General features: G+C 44.1%; 1 protein-coding gene across 2 annotated transcripts; it reads right to left on the bottom strand.

Moving 5' to 3' along the window:
- Nucleotides 1–1,375: 1,375 nt before the first annotated feature.
- On the bottom strand, nt 1,376–20,432 carry LOC307120672 (uncharacterized protein). Of its 2 annotated transcripts, XM_079807797.1 has the most exons (3): nt 20,324–20,432; nt 19,208–19,294; nt 1,376–3,041 (listed from the first exon to the last, which is right to left on the bottom strand). In XM_079807797.1, exons 2-3 carry the CDS (start codon nt 19,279–19,281, stop codon nt 1,445–1,447), a joined length of 1,671 nt encoding a protein of 556 aa, XP_079663923.1. In that variant the 5' UTR covers nt 19,282–19,294; nt 20,324–20,432; the 3' UTR covers nt 1,376–1,444. The 2 variants fall into 2 exon arrangements, with proteins under 2 accessions (XP_079663923.1, XP_079663924.1); XM_079807798.1 differs by lacking the exon at nt 19,208–19,294 and having other exon boundaries at nt 20,324–20,361.
- Between the last annotated feature and the right edge of the window lie 642 nt (nt 20,433–21,074).

Genomic DNA, 21,074 nt, shown 5'->3' with positions numbered 1-21,074 from the left:
TAGTAGGCCTTAATAGGCCTCCCTTGAGGACGGGTTCCTTAAACAGGATGCCCGACTAGCCTGCGTAGCTTGACTGTCAAGTAGTAGGCCTCCATTAGGCCTCCTTGAGAAAACAAGGGTAACCTCAGCAGGCGGTATTGCTGTCAGGTAGTAGGCCTCACTAAGGCCTCCCTGAGGACGGAGTCCCGAGCCTGGATGCTTGGGTTTCCAGCATGGCTTGCGGTTAGGTAGTAGGCCTCTATAGGCCTCCCTGGAATACCCGCTATCAAGTAGTAGGCCCACAGGGCCTCCTTGAAGTTCCTGAGCTAGGCACTTTAATTACCAGTTCTCTGTGAGAACTTGTGGTAGTTGGGCCTACAGCTGGAGGTTACTCGCCAGGCAGGCTCAGCTGCTCCCCTCAATGAGGGTCGTCTATGAGTGCTCAGCCGCCTGAGCCTGGTCAGACGGTCGTAGGCCTCTCATGAGGCCTCCCTGTTAGATCAGTCATTAAGGCCCTTTCGGCCTCCCTACTGCTTTGAAACACAAGCACCTGGTAGATCCTTGATTTGAGCAGGCAGACTCCCCTCGATAGCAAGGGTTGAAAAGCACTACGCTGAGTGTTGCTCTCTTGGATAACCCGTCTCTGAGTTCCGGGCTAAGTAAGACTGCCTGTGTTTCAGTCCCTTAGCTTGGACGCCCCTTGGGCACCATCCAGAGGCTCTGTTTGAACAGACAGGGTTGGCTAAACCGAAGTGTCCATAACACTTAGGGCACCAGGTCAGGCCTCCCTGGTGGCACTCGGGAGAACATTTCCCGAGTAGTGACTGGCTGGGGTTCCTTCGGGTCCCCTAGCCACATTCCCTTGAAGGGACCCCTTCTTTGGAAGTAGTGGTCCCGGGCCTTCGAGCTGTCTAGATGGAACTCCACGCAGTGCGTTAGGGTTCCGTTTAGTTGTATAGCTTGGGCTATGACCGTAGGGAGTGCTGTCACTGTCAGCCCAGGACCTGAGGGGGAATCGCTCAGGTTTTTTCTATGAATTACTTGAGTTGACAGTTGTCACTGCCAATGGCAGACACTCCCCTCAGCATGGCGGCGTTGGTATATCGTTCCCCATAGCGTCAGCTAGACGCAGCGAGAGTTCCCTTTCGAAAGGGAACGTCTAAGGTTACGTATGTAACCTCTGTTCCCTGAGAACAGGGAACGAGCGCTGCGTCGCGTTGCCATGCTTCAGGGCCTATCTGCCATACAGTCCCTTCAGACGAGAAGATGTGTATGTGTTGGCACGGCGCCCTTTTATACTTCCGGGTCGCACGTTGATGACGTCATGGGCTGACGTCGGTCAAAGACTTTGCCGTGATTCGATAGTAGCTTCAGACACCAGTCACGCCGAGGGCGTTCCCCATAGCGTCAGCTAGACGCAGCGCTCGTTCCCTGTTCTCAGGGAACAGAGGTTACATACGTAACCTTAGACGTTTTTCTGCTCTTCTCCAGCTTTCCTCAGATCCTCCAGGTTATTCACCCATTCATCTTTCCCCTCCTCCTTCAGTCTGGGAATCAGGAAATCCAGATGATGAAGAGTGAAAGCGCTGTCGGCTTTTAATGCGATCTTAGACAGACTCATGATGGCCATATAAGCTTCATTCAGCAGGAGGGACTTTTCTTCTTTAATCTTCTCCAGATCGCTCTTCAGATTTTCTTCTATTTCTGTTTTATTCTTAGTCTCTTTCATTTTTCTTTCATGTTGCTTCATGGCATCGTCATATTTTGTTTTGTCAAAGCTGGGTTTGGGCTTTTCATCTGTGCGTTCAAACTCCTGTTTGAGCTGATCAAATGTCATAATGACGTCCTTCGTCTTGATCACATATTTTTTGTTCTCTTTGACATGTTCGCTGTGTAGACACTTCCCTGAACATACAGTGCAGTTCCCGTTTTCCATGACTTCACATTTACTCAGTTCATTGGGACTGACCCAGGAGCAGTTCCACTCATGGCAGTTTTCCTCACAGACGGAGCAGCAGGTTGCGTTTCTGTTCCACCACCATTCATTTTCAATGGGCACTTTTTCTTTGTAACTTTTCTTCACTGTAAACTGAAAGTTTTCACATCTCTCAATCTTGTCTCTGTTCTCCTCGACGGCTTTCTGAATCTGATTCAGTTCTTCAGTTTTTAACTCCTTCTCATTGATTCGCTGCCTCAGATTAGAGACACAGGCCTCGAGTCGTTTTCGCTCTTTCAGAACATCTAATGTCATCTGAACACTTTTTCTGTTCTTTTCTTCCAGGAGTGTAAACAACTCTTTCATGCTTCCCTCTCCCATTTTCCAGGCTGGTTTCAAAACTCGCTCATACTGTTTGTCTCTCTTCTCTTTCTGTCGGTTATTGAATAAGAAGTGAACAGGTTGTTTTTTCCCATCTCTTCTGCAGGGGATTTCTGCTTTATTAATGGCATTGAGAGCATCTGTTGGAGGTCCTGCATCTGACTGTGTGAGTAGAAACACGATGTTGTTCTCTATATCTCTACCAAACAGAGACAGAACTGAGTGAAATATGTAAAGCTCTTTTCCAGAGAGACGATTCTGAGACGCCTTCATCACAAAACACACTGCATCAATATAACCAATCCCATCCTTATCTGAAAATAATCTAAACAGATACTCAGAAATCTCTTCATCTTTCTCGTATCCTCCAGTGTCTCCATATCCTGGAGTGTCAATGATGGTCAGAGATGTTGGGTTTTCTTCAACAAACACCTCATAAACAGTGATCTCGCGTGTCTGGGATTGTGATTGATCTTCATGTTTTTCTTCTTCTGTGATTTGATAAAACTTTTGATCCTTAAACTTCACTCCCAGTAAGTGGTTGATCATGGTGTTGATGAGGGTGGTTTTCCCAGAGCCGGTTTCTCCCACCATCAGTATGACTTTGTTCTGCTTGTTTCTGTCTCTTCGTCCATATGTCCACCGTCTGACCTTTTCATTAGTTCCATTAATGCATGTTCTTTCTGTGTTCAGTTGGTAAAGCGCTGGAGGACCTGGATTCATTAGTGTGGCATCATGATGTGATCTACAAAAGAGATTTGTTTTAGTATAAACAGTAGGATTTCAGTTAGTTATTTATTAGTGTACAATGGCTGTAATTGTATGTACTCTTCCATGTTGTTGCTAATTTGCTGATTTGTCAACAACCCAGCAAACAGATTTTTGTTATATTTTAGAATAAAGTACAAAGTGCTTTTATATACTTTTAAAGCCCTACACGGACTGGCACCAAAATATATTTCTGAGCTTTTAAACTTTCGTTGCACATAGTGCTGGGCGGTATGACCCAAAATTTATATCACAGTATTTTTCAAAATTATATCGGTTTCGCAGTATATGACTGTATTTTTTCCCCCTATGCATGACCGGGTGTTAACCACATTTTCTACTGATTGAGAGAGGAAATACTGCAGTAGATTGACTAGAATGCCCTATTTTACTGTCATTTCACGAGTTCACACTTACATCAAATTAAATGGAGTAAAAGATTATGCGTATTTGGCGTGCTGTCCGGGGGAGGGCTCCGGGCTCGGAATTTTGGCCCGAACCCAGAGTATCCCCCCGTGATAGGATTGGTCTAGAACAAGACTGTATTGCGTTATGGATTGAGTTGATGTCTAATAGGTTTTTTATTCAATCAAGTGAGGAGATGGGGTGGTGGAGGGATGCTAAGAAACTGTCAACGAAAGGAAGGTGAGTCAGCTGTATATAAACACTCCTGTTGTTGATTGAATTGATTAGTTCAGTATGCTCCACTCATGTTTAATTAGGTTTTAATTATCTGGGCGTGCTCCACTTTGGTTTGATTATATTACGTTATCTGGCGTGCTCCATTATTTCGAAGGTTTAATTATCTGGACGTGCTCCTCCCGAAATTAGTTACTAAAACTTCACGAAGAGTGAATATTGTAGAAAAAAATTCCACACTAGTATTAATAGGCCTACAGGTTTACAAAGCCCCACAAAATGATGCTGTGGGGAGACAACAACCAATAAAACACAGACCTGCAACACGCTCATTTTAGACACATGAATATTAAAATATGACCATGGAGAAAAAAAAGAGTTGAGGGCACCTTAAACATTTTAAAAATCTAACCCTAAATAACAACAAACTGACAAAACGAGGGAGAAACAAGGAAGAACATTTAAACGGTCTAAGGATATTTTCAGTACATTTATTACAGTCTCTGATTATAACACACGTCAGTTTAACACAGAACTTCTGTGTAGCAGAATAACCCATTGTGTCATCTTGGTTGTGATCAGCTGTACGGATGTATCTGTCCTTTGTATACATTTCATTTGAAGAAGACGTGATGAAATGTGTGCGCATACACGCTGCTGGTTCATGTTTAGAGCACTAGAGTATATGAAATATGTCCATAAAAAACGTAAACACGCTCGCTCCGGTCTATATATGTGCTATAATATGATCCATGTGGAGAACGTTGTTAATCTCATCGCGGCGCTCCGCGCAGAAACCGCTCTCATGCGTGCGCCACGTGTAGTTTGAATTCTCCACTGTAGCCTAATAAAGGGCTGAATCCGAGATCGCCCCCATATAACCTCAAATAGGGCATTATTTGAGGGCACAGCCATTTGTAGTGGTGAACGAAACCATAGTGGACGTTATTAAGTGCACTCATTCAATCCCACATTGCACCGCAATAACGAGTGTACAGCCGATGTACACACAATGGCTGTCCAAAACTCACTCATTTTCATTCACTCCTTCAAGTGAACAATATAAGTGGATAACGTAGGGAATAGTGAATGAGGCTTTAGGGGGTGATTTCGGACTTACCATAGGCTGTAATGCGATCTCAGCTGTGCTCTCACTACAGTGAAAAAGGACCGCTCTCAAACAGTGACACGCTGCGGACGTCTTTTTTCTGTCAGACGTCTACAGACGATCTTTTTGAGATTAACAGAGGTTTAGATGTTGATATTTGGTTGAAAATGTCAGTGTTTGCATTTTGACTCTTGACTAGTCCAGTGATTGTCCAGCAGTTTCTAATCTGTGGGATTGTGCAGCAAAACATTTAAAGATACACACAGATATTGAATAATCAGCCAGTGAATCTCAGTAACAGTGATATGCTTCGTGACACAATGCATTCTGGGTGCATCATACAAAACTCATGTAAGGCTCCCAGAATGCATTGTGGCATTAAGCATGTCACTATTGTTGAGATTAGTGATGAATCGTTTTTTTGAACTGGTTCTCAGCAAGTAACCGGTTGAGCCGGTTCATCAATTGAACTGAATCTTTAGTTCTGGGTTGATGACGCAAAAGCCGAAGTAGCATGTCCAACTGTCGAAGTTTGCAGAGGATTACCGAGGACAGAAAAGGAACCGAACAAGCCGGTTCAACCAGCCGTCAAAGTTTGCAGAGGATAACCGAGTACAGAAAAGGAACCGAACAAGCCGGTTCAACCAGCTGTCGAAGTTTGCAGAGGATAACCGAGGACAGAAAAGGAACCGAACAAGCCGGTTCAACCAGCCGTCGAAGTTTGCAGAGGATTACTGAGGACAGAAAAGGAACCGAACAAGCCGGTTCAACCAGCCATCGAAGTTTGCAGAGGAGAACCGAGGACAGAAAAGGAACCGAACAAGCCGGTTCAACCAGCCGTCGAAGTTTGCAGAGGATAACCGAGGACAGAAAAGGAACCGAACAAGCCGGTTCAACCAGCTGTCGAAGTTTGCAGAGGATAACCGAGGACAGAAAAGGAACCGAACAAGCCGGTTCAACCAGCCGTCGAAGTTTGCAGAGGATAACCGAGGACAGAAAAGGAACCGAACAAGCCGGTTCAACCAGCTGTCGAAGTTTGCAGAGGATAACCGAGGACAGAAAAGGAACCGAACAAGCCGGTTCAACCAGCCATCGAAGTTTGCAGAGGATAACCGATGACAGAAAAGGATCCGAACAAGCCGGTTCAACCACCCGTCGAAGTTTGCAGAGGATAACCGAGGACAGAAAAGGAACCGAACAAGCCGGTTCAACCAGCTGTCGAAGTTTGCAGAGGATAACCGAGGACAGAAAAGGAACCGAACAAGCCGGTTCAACCAGCCGTCGAAGTTTGCAGAGGACAACCGAGTACAGAAAAGGAACCGAACAAGCCGGTTCAACCAGCTGTCGAAGTTTGCAGAGGATAACCGAGGACAGAAAAGGAACCGAACAAGCCGGTTCAACCAGCCGTCGAAGTTTGCAGAGGATTACCGAGGACAGAAAAGGAACCGAACAAGCTGGTTCAACCAGCCGTCGAAGTTTGCAGAGGATAACCGAGGACAGAAAAGGAACCGAACAAGCCGGTTCAACCAGCTGTCGAAGTTTGCAGAGGATAACCGAGGACAGAAAAGGAACCGAACAAGCCGGTTCAACCAGCCATCGAAGTTTGCAGAGGATAACCGATGACAGAAAAGGATCCGAACAAGCCGGTTCAACCACCCGTCGAAGTTTGCAGAGGATAACCGAGGACAGAAAAGGAACCGAACAAGCCGGTTCAACCAGCCGTCGAAGTTTGCAGAGGACAACCGAGTACAGAAAAGGAACCGAACAAGCCGGTTCAACCAGCTGTCGAAGTTTGCAGAGGATAACCGAGGACAGAAAAGGAACCGAACAAGCCGGTTCAACCAGCCGTCGAAGTTTGCAGAGGATTACCGAGGACAGAAAAGGAACCGAACAAGCTGGTTCAACCAGCTGTCGAAGTTTGCAGAGGATAACCGAGGACAGAAAAGGAACCGAACAAGCCGGTTCAACCAGCCATCGAAGTTTGCAGAGGATTCTGATGATTGAGTTGGCAACGCAAGTCTGAGGCACATAGGCTACAGGAAATATGTTTATGACTACTGTTATTAAATAACATTTAAAACCTGCAAAAACCTTTCTTTCAAGAGATTTAAAAACATTTTACTGTAGTTTATTGTGCATGCAGATTATATTTTAAGTTGTTAAACAAATGTATACGTTTATAAGACTTAGGTTTATTCTTTCTATATAGACTTCTTTAGACATGTAACATATCTGCGTTTATGTATGTCTGTAATGTGTGTATGTGCAAACCTTTTAGGAATCTTATCCAAGATTTAGGCTACTCAGTATTGGTCAGTCTGACAAAAAGGATCTATGAATGAAACTGACCACACAAACACCATTAACTTAAGTCAATGAAAGGCAATAATCAGCAAAATGCATTCACGCAAATAACTTTATTCAATTATTTCAAAATGCATTGACACAGATTATTTTGAATGTTTCCTTGATGTAACATGACACTGAGAAATGCATAATGTCATTATTGCTTGATGACGTCAGGAACCTATGAATCGTTTTTTTGAACCGGTTCATTAAGCTGAACTGTGTGAAAAGAACCGGTTCGTGGAAATGAATCGGACTTTGCATCACTAGTTGAGATTCATATGCTGATTTTATTGAGTCTCATAGCTGCTGGAGTTCAAAATGTTCAGTGGACAATGTAGAATTACAGGCTTGCTATAAATAACAACACAAAATGATAGTGTAAAAGAATAGACTCTGGGTGAAATTGTAGAGTTAAGTGGTTCTAATTTAACAAATAAGCACGAAGAGAGATTTCCAACGTGTGCTCTCAAAGCACGACTTTATTACAGTGCCAGGTTTACCACTTCCCTAGCCAAACCACAAGGGGGCAACGACACATCGTGTCCTATAAAATCCTTTACCACTTCATCCCCCTTTCTAAGATCAGTTGTACTGATACATATTATTATACATATGTATACATATTCCTATAGAACTATAAATCAAACTACAACTTAAGAACAATAAGCATATGAACATTATCTGAAAATCTGAACTAAGAAGGTGGGGTAGACTGCTCAATCCTTCTACTGAGTGTGGGGGTTTATTCTGTAAAATCTCACCAGGGGTACCTGCTATTTAATCACAAAGTCCTTCAGGTACCCTGGAGGTCGCCTCTCTCTTTCAGGGTAATGTGCCAGAGGCTCAGGACTGCATGGTTGAACTGGGCCCTGCTCTGCATGATCTGGCCTCACTGGCTGACCAGTAAGTTGCTCTGGCTCTGGTAGAACGGAAGGTTTCCTCTGGGAGTGTCAATGACGTATGACCTTGGTGCTTCCGCCTGTCTTATCACTGTCCCCTTCTCCTTTGTGTCCTTTACCCAGACATGGTCGCCTGGTGTCAGTCTTGTGAGATGTTTTGTTGTGTCTTTTGTTGAAGTTCCAGCTCAATCTCTGTCTCTTTTTCTGTTCCTCCTCTTTGAGTTTGGTTATGTCAGTCCAGCCTGGGTTGAGAGATGACAGAGTGACCGGAACTGCTGTTCTGAGCTGCCGGCCCTTTAACAGCTGTGCTGGACTGTACCCGTTGGCGAGTGGTGTGGCTCTGTAAGCCATGAGTGCCAGATACGGGTCTTTTTCCTTCTGGAGGAGGCCTTTACTGTCCACACGGCTTGCTCTGCCTCATCATTGCTCTGAGCGTATCTGGGGCTGGACATTGTGTGTGTGAACCCCCACTGTGTTGTGAACTGAGTGAAGCATTCAGACGAGAACTGGGGTCCATTATCTGTCATGACCTTGGACGGTATGCCATGCCTGGCGAAGATAGACTTGCAATGTTCCACTACTGCTAATGAGGTTGTTGATGTGAGTTTAGCTACCTCAATGAAACAGGAAAAGTAGTCTACCACCAATAGATTCTGGTTATCATTCCACTGAAACAAGTCAGCACCCACCTTTGTATATTCTGGCCAGTTAATAATACCTAGAATATCCAAATCAACAGCAGGCGTTCAATCCTTTTCCTATTTAGCACCTAAACTCTGGAACAGTCTTCCTAGCATTGTACGGGAAGCAGACACACTCTGTCAGTTTAAATCTCGACTAAAAACACATCTCTTTTCTGTGGCATACACATAAAACACTTTTTCAATTAAATGATTGTTAGGCTGCATTAACTAGGTCAGCCGGAACCGGGAACACTTCCTATAACACCTGATGTACTCGTGACATGAAGAAGAATGACAGAAGAATGGCATCTACGCTAATGTTAGTCTCTCTGTTTTATCCCGAGGTTTACTGCAGTCAGCCGGATCCGGGCCGTATCCAGTTCAGATGGTGGACCTGCGCCCAGACATGACCAACGCATGACCCTGAAGTGTCTGCAGAGACCGTGTCAATTAGACTCCCCTGAAATTGCCTCATCGACACGACATCCTCAATAAACCTGTCTCCGGCGTGATTACTCTTGTTGTTCGAATATTTCTATTTAATCATTCTTAAATCGATATGTCATCCTCAATAAAACCCGTCTCCGGCGTGTTGCCTCCGATCTTTCGAATATTGCACTTTAATAATAGTTCTGCCAGAAAGACTCGGGAGAATAAATACTGTGACAATTATCCATTTATTAACAACCCAGCAAGCAATAAAGTATATTGGCATAGGCCCCGTCCGTAGCTCGCAATCTGAGGGTCCGGACTCTGCATATCCTGCCTGAAGACGAAGGCAGAGGCGCAGCCGACCCCCACGTGAGGTATGGAAGGGACCATCCTGGTGGTGGTGGGGTGGATGTAGGGAAGGATTTGACTTGGAGGTGGTGGGGAGGATGGCGGTGAATGGGAGCGTCAGCATCTGCGAACTCAGACATGAGTAAGTACCGATCTTTTATACCCAGGTATTTAGCATGTGATTGGATAGATAAAATTAAAGTGACATGACAATTAAGTCTTCCTGGCAGAACTTACGCTAAAGCTTCCATTTTCATCAATACGGCATCCTCAATAAACCCCTCTCCGGCATTATAACTCTGATATTTCGATTATTCCTATTTAATAATAGTTTAATCGACACATCATCCTCAATAAACCCGGACATCACTGAATACTAAAAGCACGTCTATAGAAGTAAGTTTTCAGACGACATTTAAAAACAGACACACATTCAGATGTTCTAATATCAATTGGCAAACTATTACATAATTTTGGAGCTCTCACTGCAAATGCTCTATCTCCTTTTGTTTTATATCTAGTTCTTGGAACATCCAGCCGCTTGTTAAAAGATGACCTCAGATATATCAGGGTCAGGAGCTTAGTTAAATATATAGGTGCCAAACCATTTAATGCTTTATATGTCAACAATAAAATCTTAAACTCAAACCTTGAATAAACAGGAAACCAATGTAAAGATTCTAAAACAGGTGTAATATGATGAGATATCTTTGTTTGTGTCAGTAATCTGGCTGCAGCATTTTGCACTAATTGTAAACGAGATGAAGTGCAATTGTTCAAAGACGAAAACAAAGCATTACAATAATCAAGGCGGGAGGATATAAAAGCATGAATAAGCTTCTCTGTATCATTAAAATTTAAAACCTGCCTCACCTTGGATATGTTTCTTAACTGAAAAAAACAGGACTGAATCAGCTTCTTAACATGAAATTCAAAATTTTCATTAGAATAAGAATAAACACCCAAATTTCTAACTACCTGCTTAATATTTGGAAAAACCCCATTTAGAGCAAGCTCAATCTGATTTTTCCTTAAGCTCTGACCAATTATTACAACTTCAGTTTTTTTCTGTATTTAACTGCAGAAAATGTAAGGCCATCCCATTTTTTATGTCAGTTAAGCAAGCTTGAAGGACATCCAGACTATTTAGATCCTTAGAACTCAATGATAAGTATAACTGTAGGTCATCTGCATAACAATGAAAATTTATATAATTTCTTCTGATTACTGCACCTAATGGCAGCATGTAAATTGAGAACAAGATTGGTCCTAAAAGTGAACCCTGCGGAACTCCACATATAAGTCAGAGTGTTGGGAAACTTCATCTCCTACTGACACTACAGATGTCCTGTTTGACAAATAAGATACAAACCAATCCAATGCCCTCCCCAAAAACCCTGACCCATGTTTTTAATGTTTTAATTAAAACCGGATGGTCCACTGTATCAAAGGCTGCGGTCAAATCTAATAGAACTAAAACTGAACATTCACCAGCATCCTCTGCCATCAATAAATCATTAGTAACTTGTAAAAGTGCAGTTTCGGCACTATGGCCTGTTCTAAAACCTGACTGGAATTTCTCAAAAATATAATTTTCATTTACAACCTTCAATAATTGATTGGCTACTGCCTTTTCTAATACCTTTGAAATAAAAGGTAGTTTTGAGTTGGGTCTATAATTGTTTACAACTGCAGGATCTAAGGAAGTCTTCTTCAGGAGCGGTTGTACGCCATCTTTAGATCCTCTGGAACACATCCAGGGACAAGAGAACTTTTCACTATAGACAGTAAAATGGGACTTAGTTCCAATCACTTCCTTGAACATTCTAACAGGAACCACATCATTAAGACAACTCAAAGGTTTCAAATGTTTCACAATCTCAGAAATATCTTGCTCGGATACAGGTGAAAAGGAATCCAACAATACCATTCTACAAGATAAATGATCCTCATTTTGAACCAAAGGAGGCAAAATTTAAGCCCTTATATTTGCGAACTTATCCACAAAAATATTCATAAAAGACCTACAGTCTATCAGACTCAAGGTAATGCTAGGCCGCGGGTTTGTCAGTTAATTTATAACATTAAATAAAAACTTGGAATTGTGACGGTTATTATCTATCAAGTTAGAAAAATAAACAGATCTCACAACTTTAACAACTTTTTTTGTCTTATTAAAAAGCAACAGTGAAACCTTCCAGTTCTCAAAATTAACATGAAGTCTAGTTGATTTCCAAATTCGTTCAGCTTTCCTACACTTTCTCTTTAATATACGAATATCTTAATTTATCCATGGTACTTGATTAGCTAGAGACTTAGTTTTTATTTTAACTGGGGTCACTGAGTCTAATATTGAGGAACAAAGACTGCTAAAATCAATCAGCTGATCAACTGTAGTTGCATCATAAGCCCAGTCAACCGCTGAAGCATAAAAACTTGCTGAGAATTTATCAGCAACTTCTGGGTTTATAACACGAGATAAATAAGTACCACTTGTCTTAATGTTGTTTCGTTCTACCGCCAATTGAATATCAAATATAATGTTTTTATGATCAGATATCGCACTCTCTTCTATTATAAAAAATGATTTGGTGCTAATCCAAAAGTAAAAACTAAATCTAATGTATGGCCATGGCTATGCGTAGAGCCTGACACATGTTGTTCTAAATTGAAATATTGAGTGATTTTTAGAAATTCATCAGCTGCATAATCATTTACCCTATCAACATGAATATTAAAATCTCCAACAATAATCATCTTGTCATAATAAAAAATTAAATCAGAAAGCCTTTCAGCAAATTAATTTTTAAAATTAGCATTAGAATTAGGTGGACGATAAATCACACAACAGAGTATTGGATCTTCCCCCAATATCTTAAACTGCAAAACTACAAAAGAAGAAAAAACGTCTCGGATACGGATGTAACCCTCGTTCCCTGAGGAGGGAACGGACACGTACGTTAGTGACTAACGAATGGGGGTTTCGCTTAGAAGCCTATCATCTTCGAGCATATAGAAAACGGCCAATGGCGTGCCAATGCCATGGGGCATGCAGAATTTGCATACGTAACAGGAAGTACGTGGCAATATCGCATTATGTTACCAGCTGAGGAGCCAAGACTGAACTCCTGTGTTCCAGGTAGCACAGCTGTTGTGGCAACAGAACGTACGTCTCCGTTCCCTCCTCAGGGAACGAGGGTTACATCCGTAACCGAGACGTTCCCTTTCGTTCAGTCAATACGACGTACGTTAGTGACTAACGAATGGGGGTTCCAATAAAATCCACTCAGCTGTCTTCCAGTGCCCTGCGTAGGTGAGAGTTATCTGTCGTAAGACTAATACGGACGAAGGACTCACGCTTAACACAGGATTACAAAGGTACACTGGGAAGCATATCCCAGTGAAGGAATGCAAAGATGCCTGTCCGTAGGGAGGACTTAAGAGTACACATATGACCCGCTAAGGGCTGCATATGGAAAACTCTAGGGTACCAACCGCAGGGGGATTTTTAACCCTAGGGGTGGCAGGGACTTGCCAAGGGAAAGACACCTGCTCGCTAAGGAGGCTTACGGTGGAAATACACGTGTGGGGGTCGCCGGAGGGGAACCATGCACACAGGGCACCTGGCCGGACACGAGGGTCTGGGCTCGTAAGAGGGCAGACACACAGGTATCGCGTAAGCAGTGCTGGAGGAACTCAGGGATCTCGGGGAAGCTCACCTGATGAAAATTATCGCACGTATCCAGTCCGTGGAGTGGAATGGCGAGCAAGCGAAGACACCTGAGCCTGGCCCATTACCGGCCCCTTTGGGGGAGTGAGTACATAGTCGGACACTGGCTCCACTCGGAGATTGTAGAATCTGGCGAATGTGTTAGGTGTCGCCCAGCCTGCAGCTCTGCAGATGTCTGTTAGCGAGGCGCCATGCGCTAAGGCCCAAGAGGAGGCCACACTCCGAGTGGAATGTGCCCTGACCCCAAGGGGACATGGTCGACCTTGCTGCTGGTAAGCCAAAACAATGGTGTCCACTATCCAGTGAGACAACCTTTGCTTTGATAGAGCAATTTCCTTCCGCTCTTCACCATAACAGACAAAGAGCTGGTCTGAGGTCCTGAAACACTGCGTGCTGTCTACGTAAGCATGGAGGGCGCGTACTGGACAGAGCAATGCCAAGGCTGGGTCTGCCTCCTCCAAAGGCAGCGCTTGCAGGTTCACCAGCTGGTCTTTGAACGGAGTGGTGGGAACCTTGGGCACATATCCAGGCCGGGGTCTCAGGATCACGTGAGAGTTAGCCGGCCCGAATTCCAGGCACGCTTCGTCAACCGAAAATGCCTGCAGGTCCTCGACCCTCTAACAGAGGCCAATGCAGTCATCAGAGCCGTCTTCATCGACAGGAACTTAATATCAACCGACCGCAAAGGCTCAAAGGGAGGCCTCTGCAGAGCATTTAGAACTACTGCGAGGTCCCAAGAGGGCACGAGAGAAGAGCGAGGAGGATTCAGTCTCCTCGCCCCCCTCAGGAACCTGATGATAAGGTCGTGCTGACTTTTTGTCCCCCAAGAGATCGTGGTAGGCAGATATTGCGGCCACATAAACCTTAAGGGTGGAGGGAGACAGCCTTCGCTCCAACCCCTCTTGGAGGAAGGAGAGCACGGACACGATCGGGCATTTCCAGGGGTCTTCTTGGCGAGAATCCCAACCCGTGGCAGAGGCATCTGTCGATACGACAACATGCCTGGAAACTCGTTCTAAGGGCACACCGACCCGTAGAAAACTGAGGTTCGACCACGGGGTGAGAGTCTGAAGGCAGGCCCGAGTCACTTGTACCCGGAGTGTGCCAGACTGCCATGCCCACCTCGGGACTCGATCGCGAAACCAATGCTGAAGCGATCTCAAATGAAGCAATTTGAGCGGCGTCACCACAGCTGCAGATGCCATATGCCCCAGGAGCCTCTGAAAAAGTTTCAGTGGAACCGCACTCTTGCTCTCGAATTGACAGAGGCAAGTCAGCAGAGACTGCGTGCGTGCTCGCCGGTAAGCTGAATTGCGTAGCCGAGCCTGATGGCCTTTGCGATCCAGCGGATAGCCCCTGAAGCTGTAGCCAGGCTCCAGGAACTGACCAACAGGGTCGCTCGAACCACAGACGTACCCAGGGTGGGGCAGCGAGGCAGCGTTACCGGCCCGGCCATGGGAGGCGTAGCGTCCCGGTGTGGGGGCACAGTTAACGGCTGCGTCCTGACAGAGGAGACCAGGGAAGGACGCTCGTTCCACTGGGGTCTGCTCTGAGAGGAGGCTGGTGACAGAGAGGGATGAGAGCGACGCGGCCCGGGGGGCGGCACACACTGCCATCACCGGTCTCTGGGACCTCAGAGATGGGGACACAGTTCTTTCCAAGTGCCGCCAGCCCGGGGGCCAGCAGCAGAAGGATTTTCCCTGGGCCTTCCCCGGGGGAAGGAGAGGCCCTGCTACCATCCCCTGGAAAGAACTGGGACCCATCTCTGGGTTGTCCGCCTCCAGCCTGGTTAACCGCAGACTGAGGCGACTGAGCCGGCGGCTGGTGCAGCAGCTAGCCGCCGGGGCAGTACGTGTTACAGCCTCAGTCTGCTCTGGGGCGGCAGAGAACCGCTGGGCGCAGTTCTCAGCCGCGCCGTCGAAGAGGCCAGCCTGGGATATGGGCGAGTTGAGGAGGCGGGCTCACTCAACCCACCCATATGACCAGGTAAGGCCAGGAAATTCTCCCGGACCACAGCTGTGGACATCGCCCGACCGAGGGAACGTGTGGCCACCTTCACCACCCAGAGGGCGGGATCAGTGGCAGCACGCAGCTCATCGAAGAGCCCTGGGTCAGCTCCACCCTTGTGCATATGCAAAGGGGCGGCGGCCTGCCCCATAGCTCTGCAGGACCCAGTGTACCCTAGGCCGCGGCCCCATCAAGGGCAGAGAAGGCGGAGGAGACCACCAAACGGTCACGGGAAGCACAGGGACTTCCGGGACCGCGTGATCTCCTCATGCACCTCGGGAGCGAAAGGCATTGGGGATGGGGCCCAACAGCTGTCGGGTGCCGCCCCCAAAACCGATCGCGCAACCACGAGCACTCGCGACAGGGCGGAGTTCCACACCAGTGCGAGGATCGTGGCTGCCCGAGATAACATGGCTGTCAACTCTAGGTCGGATCAGGCAGCGCTGGCACACCCGAAGGCGGAACACAACCTAATCGTCATCCCCAAAGGACTCTAGCCCACCTTGGGATGCGGCGATCAACATCTCAGTGCTATCTGGAGTGTGAACGAAACAAACGAGGCCGCTGTTTCAGTCCAGCACTCGCGGGAAGCGATGTGCGAGAGGGGGGCGTGGCCCGAGGAACGTATCGTCGGGGTTCTTAATACCACAGCACCGCCCTCAGATCACCCTGGCCACCAGCCAAAGTACCACCTCTCTTCTCTCAGAGACAGTAGATTGGGGTGTGGCAGAGGGGACTCTCTCTCCTCGTGGAGATCACTGAGTCTGGACCGTGACATCGCGATGATCACGTTCCCGCAGTGGGAACATGACACATCCACAATCACTGCCCGAACACGCTGAAGCCCAAACACGTCGAGCAGTGAATGTGCCCATAGACAGCAATGGAGATCGATCGCACCCGGAAGTGCACGGGCGAACCGTCTTGAAAAAGACGTGCCACGCGCAAGCTCTTTTTGCCTCGCAGTCGATGCCGAAGCGCCCAGGGAAACACACACCAGCCGTCTAGCAGACCACCGCGCAGATCAGCAGGCAGGAAGTATGCGATCACTGGAACGTGCCGTCACACCAACACCGACTGGAAATCTGCTCGTCTCGAAGAAGCTGACAGAGTCTCAGAAGGCTTGTGAGGAGTGAAGAGGTAGGTACTCTTGGCTCCGAAAGCAGAAACATAATGCGATATTGCCACGTACTTCCTATTATACTCACGCGGTGAGGCGGAGTTACGTATGCAAATTCCGCATGCCCCATGGCATTGGCACGCCATTGGGCGTTTTCTATATGCTCGAAGAGGATAGGCTTCTAAGCGAAACCACAATTCGTTAGCCCCTAACGTACGTCGTAGTGACTGAACGAAAGGGAACTGAATCAGTTTGCTCAGAACACATAAAACAATCTTTAAAAATAGCAGCAATGCCACCACCACGACCACTTGGCCTTGGCTTAATAAAGTACTAATTTTGAGGACACAACTCATTAAATTGGGTATGCTCTTCATTCTTTAACCAAGTTTCTGTCAAAAACAAAAAATCTAAATTAAGAGATGTAATACAATTATTCAAAATGAAAGTCTTATTAGACAGTGACCTCACATTTAACAAAGACATCTTAGCAGTAATTGCTGGTGAAATACAAGTTGCAAGAAGGTTATTTAGATTAACTGAAGTATTTTTTCTAACTACTTGCCTGTTATAGCTCACAATACAAGGGATAGAATCGGCTAGTATGTCATCTTTTCTGGAAGTGAGACTCACTACAGAAGATTTGTCAGTACATAAACCCAAAGATTGATCTAGAAGTCATTAATTTATCATCTTCATTCTAATATTATCAGATAAGATGCAAACACCAGCTTTATTAAGATGGAGACCATCTACACATTAAAATCGTGTTCTCTCCCAAAATAAATCCCAGTTCATCACAAAATCTCAATAACCAGTCATTTAATGCTGAGAGCCTACTGAAAATTTCACTGCTTATCCTAAGCATTGGTAAAGGACCTGAAACAATAATCCTCACATTACAGGCGAAAGCCCGAACAGACTCAACTAGGGAAACAAAATCTCTTTTGAGTATTTCTGAATGTTGTTGACGAATATCATTCACCCCGACGGGAAGAACCACAGTACTGAAACTCTTATGTTTCGACAGCACTGAGGGCACTTGGTTTGTGACATCAGCAACTCGAGCTCCGGGAAAACAGTACATGTGAGGTTTACCATGGGACAGGGCAATCTTCAAATGTTTTATTAACGAGTCTCCAATAACAACAATTATATCTTAATTATATTTATATAATTATATCTGAACACAGTAGTAGAGTCATTGATCGACGAAGACGAGTTTGAACGTGGTGTTAAACTCAAACATCTACTCACAGAGCGATTGCAAGTGGGGGAAACCGGTTTTGATGGTGACAGAGATTTCCTCCGAGTTTTCCGGCACCTTTGAAACATCCACGAACCTTCAGCCGAAGGAGCAGGTGTAAAAGAAATCTGAGCCGTCCTCTTCCTAGCTCCAGCTCGCGGAGGTGGCACAGCATTCCGCTGATTGAGAAGAACAGTAGTGTTCTGACAAGCAGTGGAGTGCAGTGATAAAACTGTCCACAGTCTCTCCTTGTTCTTGCTGTCTCTGGTTGAATTTGGCACGCTCAAGAATAACATTTCTCCTCACCACGAAATGTCCTTCTAGCTTCTCTTTGACAGTGTTGTACACGCTTGCCTCCTCCGTCATACAAAGTGAAGTCACGATATCTTCCGCCTCGTCCCCCATAGTATAGATTAAAGTTCACCTGGTTTTCATCCAGCTGTAGCTCTAGACCCGATGCAATCCGGAATCTCTCAAATCTTCTAATCCACTTGGGCCACTCTTCTGGCTTTGTGAAGTCAAACTTGGGTGGTGGGGGGGATCTGGAATCGCTCCATTTTCTTTCCTTCTTGTCTGCCGCAAATGTTAACTACGAGTCACATTAGCTTTGCAAGCTAGCTAAACTTCAGACTTACTGACTAAAATTTACGTGAGCTTTCTCAAGTTAAATCGGCAAAACCACTTCTCGTGTTCACCCAACTTGAGTAACTGAAGTTTTCTGACACCATGTAGAGTTAAGTGGTTCTAACTTAACAAATAAGCACGGGGAGAGATTTTATTACAACAACTTTATTACAGTGCCAGGTTTACCACTTCCCCAGCCAAACCACAAGGGGACAACGTCACATCATGTCCTATAAAATACTTTAACACTACAGACATCAGTGAAATAGACCACTAGTAGAAGTAGACAATACCATCTGATGACATTTTCTCTTGCTCTCGCCATAACAAACAGTTACAGCAGCCAGAGTAAAACTAACAAGATAAACCAAACACTTATTTATAATAAAACATAAACAACAAAAATTCTCAACTTCTGTAGACGTCTGACAGAGATAAAGTCAGTCTGGTCAGTAATGTGTGAAGCTGGTAATGCTGTTTGTGGAGTTGTTTAATTCTCCTCTGCTGAGATCTTCAGAGATGTATTGTGCTGCCATACATTTCACCCTTATTTTTGGGGGGGATTTTTTTGCTTATTGCAACCAAAATTCAATGTCTGTCTGATGTTGCAGCTTGACATCAAACAAACATTGGGTTTAGACATTAACCCAACTGTCATTTCCTCTCAACAGATTGGAGATTCAAATAATAGCAGATTTGTCTTGTTTTAAATGAACACTAAACACTGAAATTAAAAAAAACTACTATGTTTTCAAAAACAAAAAAAGTTCTGCATTATCCCCCCATTAATTAATTCATTATTTTATTTTTTATTTTATTTTTAATTTTGGCACAATTTGTTCTATGTATAGTGTTGATATGGCTATGACTACTGTAAATTTTGTTTTGCTGGCATGTGTGGAAATGTTTAAACCCCGCTCATCCCTCCCTCATAGATAGTGTTGATTATGACACTAACCTTTTGGAATGTGCATGTGATTCTTCAGTCCGTTTAGACTCTGAGTTGATCTTCTTTCTGTCAGAGTTCGACATGTTGCATGTGTCTCTGAGAGATATAATGTTTCAAAAGGAATACGAATTAAGGATAAGGAATAAAGGATAAATTAATGAGAAAAAAAAACGAATTTCCCGTGCTCCTCTCTATCCTCCCATAGCAGCCTAATGGGTGCCAGCTATTACTCATTTAAGCAGAAGGAACTGGCTGAGGATATGTTTATAAGACAACAATGTACTAAAAATGGGGGGAAATAAAGTGTTTTACTTCCAAAAGACGACAACATGAATAAAAAATGATCCCCATTCACATAGGGCACTCTATTATTTATGCAAGGCCCGTGGATGGCGATGTCACTTTGTAAAGAAACATTACATTTATTGGTAACACACTTTAAAATAAGGTTTCATTAGTTAACATTAGTTAACTGCATTAGTTAACATGAACTGATAATTAACTGCACTTATTAATTGTTGTTAATGTTAATTTTAACATTTACTAATACATCATTAAAATAAAAAGTTGTATTTGCCCACTTGTAGTTGTAGTTAGCCGTTTATTTTATATGAATTTAATATGTGTAAGTGCACTTAAGTGGTTATATTTTCACAAAATTCAATTGATTCACTTGCATAATAGTGAGATTTTCTTTCAGCCATCTTTTGTAGCAGCAACTATTTTCTGGTAATGAGTGTTTGACTTTGGCTGCGACTGTATTTGACTAATCAAATTATTTATTACTTAATATTATATAAAATATATAATATTTTGTATTACTTCAAGTATTACAAATATGAATTTCTATTGTTTAGAGTATGTGTTTTTCTGACATTGTGTATGTTAATATTAGATGTATTAATCTGTGAAAAAAGTTCAGTTCAATCTTATAGGCCTAATTTAAATGCCTTTCACAAAACATTTTGTCAGGTTAACAAATTGTGTTAAACATTTAATAAATGTTTTAAGTTACCAAGTTAGCATGAGTTAGACTCATTCTTACTGTGACTACAATAAATGAGAACATGTTTTTTTTTGGTCTAAATTATACATATTTGAAAAATAAATGAAATGTTTCCTCACCTTGAGGAGTTTCTTTGCTTGAAGTTCTTCTGTTGATATTCTTTGGTCTTTTATGGATACACACTCTCATGTTCATTATATACCCAGCTGGTACTGTTGGAGGTGGAGACTAGTGATGGGAAGTTCGGATCATTTTACTGACTTGGATCTTTGAATCTCGTTCAGCAAAATGAACAAATCTTTTTTCAAGTCATTTCGTTCATTTCAGCAGAATCTAATTAAAATGTTACATTTTTCATTTTTAAACACATTTAGTACTTTTGGAATAAAAAAATGAACTATAAGCTAATGCAGCCATGGCCAAACTTTGAGAAATAAATTATAAATTAATGGCTTAGCTTGATTCAGGCTATGTATGCAGTCTGTTAGTTCACCTCACCTCCCGATCCAAATCGTTCTTCTTCTTTTTTTCAAATCGTTTACCTCTCGTGTCTGTCTTCAGGTTCGAGCCGTTAGTTCCGTCATGTCTGATGCTCTGATCTGGCCGTGACAGCCGTGTAATACACATGCGTCTGGAAACAGATTTGATCAGTTCATCTCGAGTCTCGGGTTTGAGTCATTCGTTCATCAAATCCCAGTCACCGGAAACAGATTTGATCAGTTCATTTCGAGTCTTTGAGTCATTCGTTCAAGTCCCCATAGGCTGAATGCAGAAACAGAAAAGATTAGTTCATCTCTCAAGTCTTTGAGTCGTTCGTTCAAGTCCCCATAGGCTGAATGCAGAAACAGAAATGATTAGTTCATCTCTCGA

This window comes from Gobio gobio, assembly GCF_949357685.1.
Source record: "Gobio gobio genome assembly, chromosome: 2".
Classification (NCBI taxonomy): Eukaryota; Metazoa; Chordata; class Actinopteri; order Cypriniformes; family Gobionidae; genus Gobio; species Gobio gobio.
This window is presented reverse-complemented; position numbering and strand designations above follow the sequence as displayed.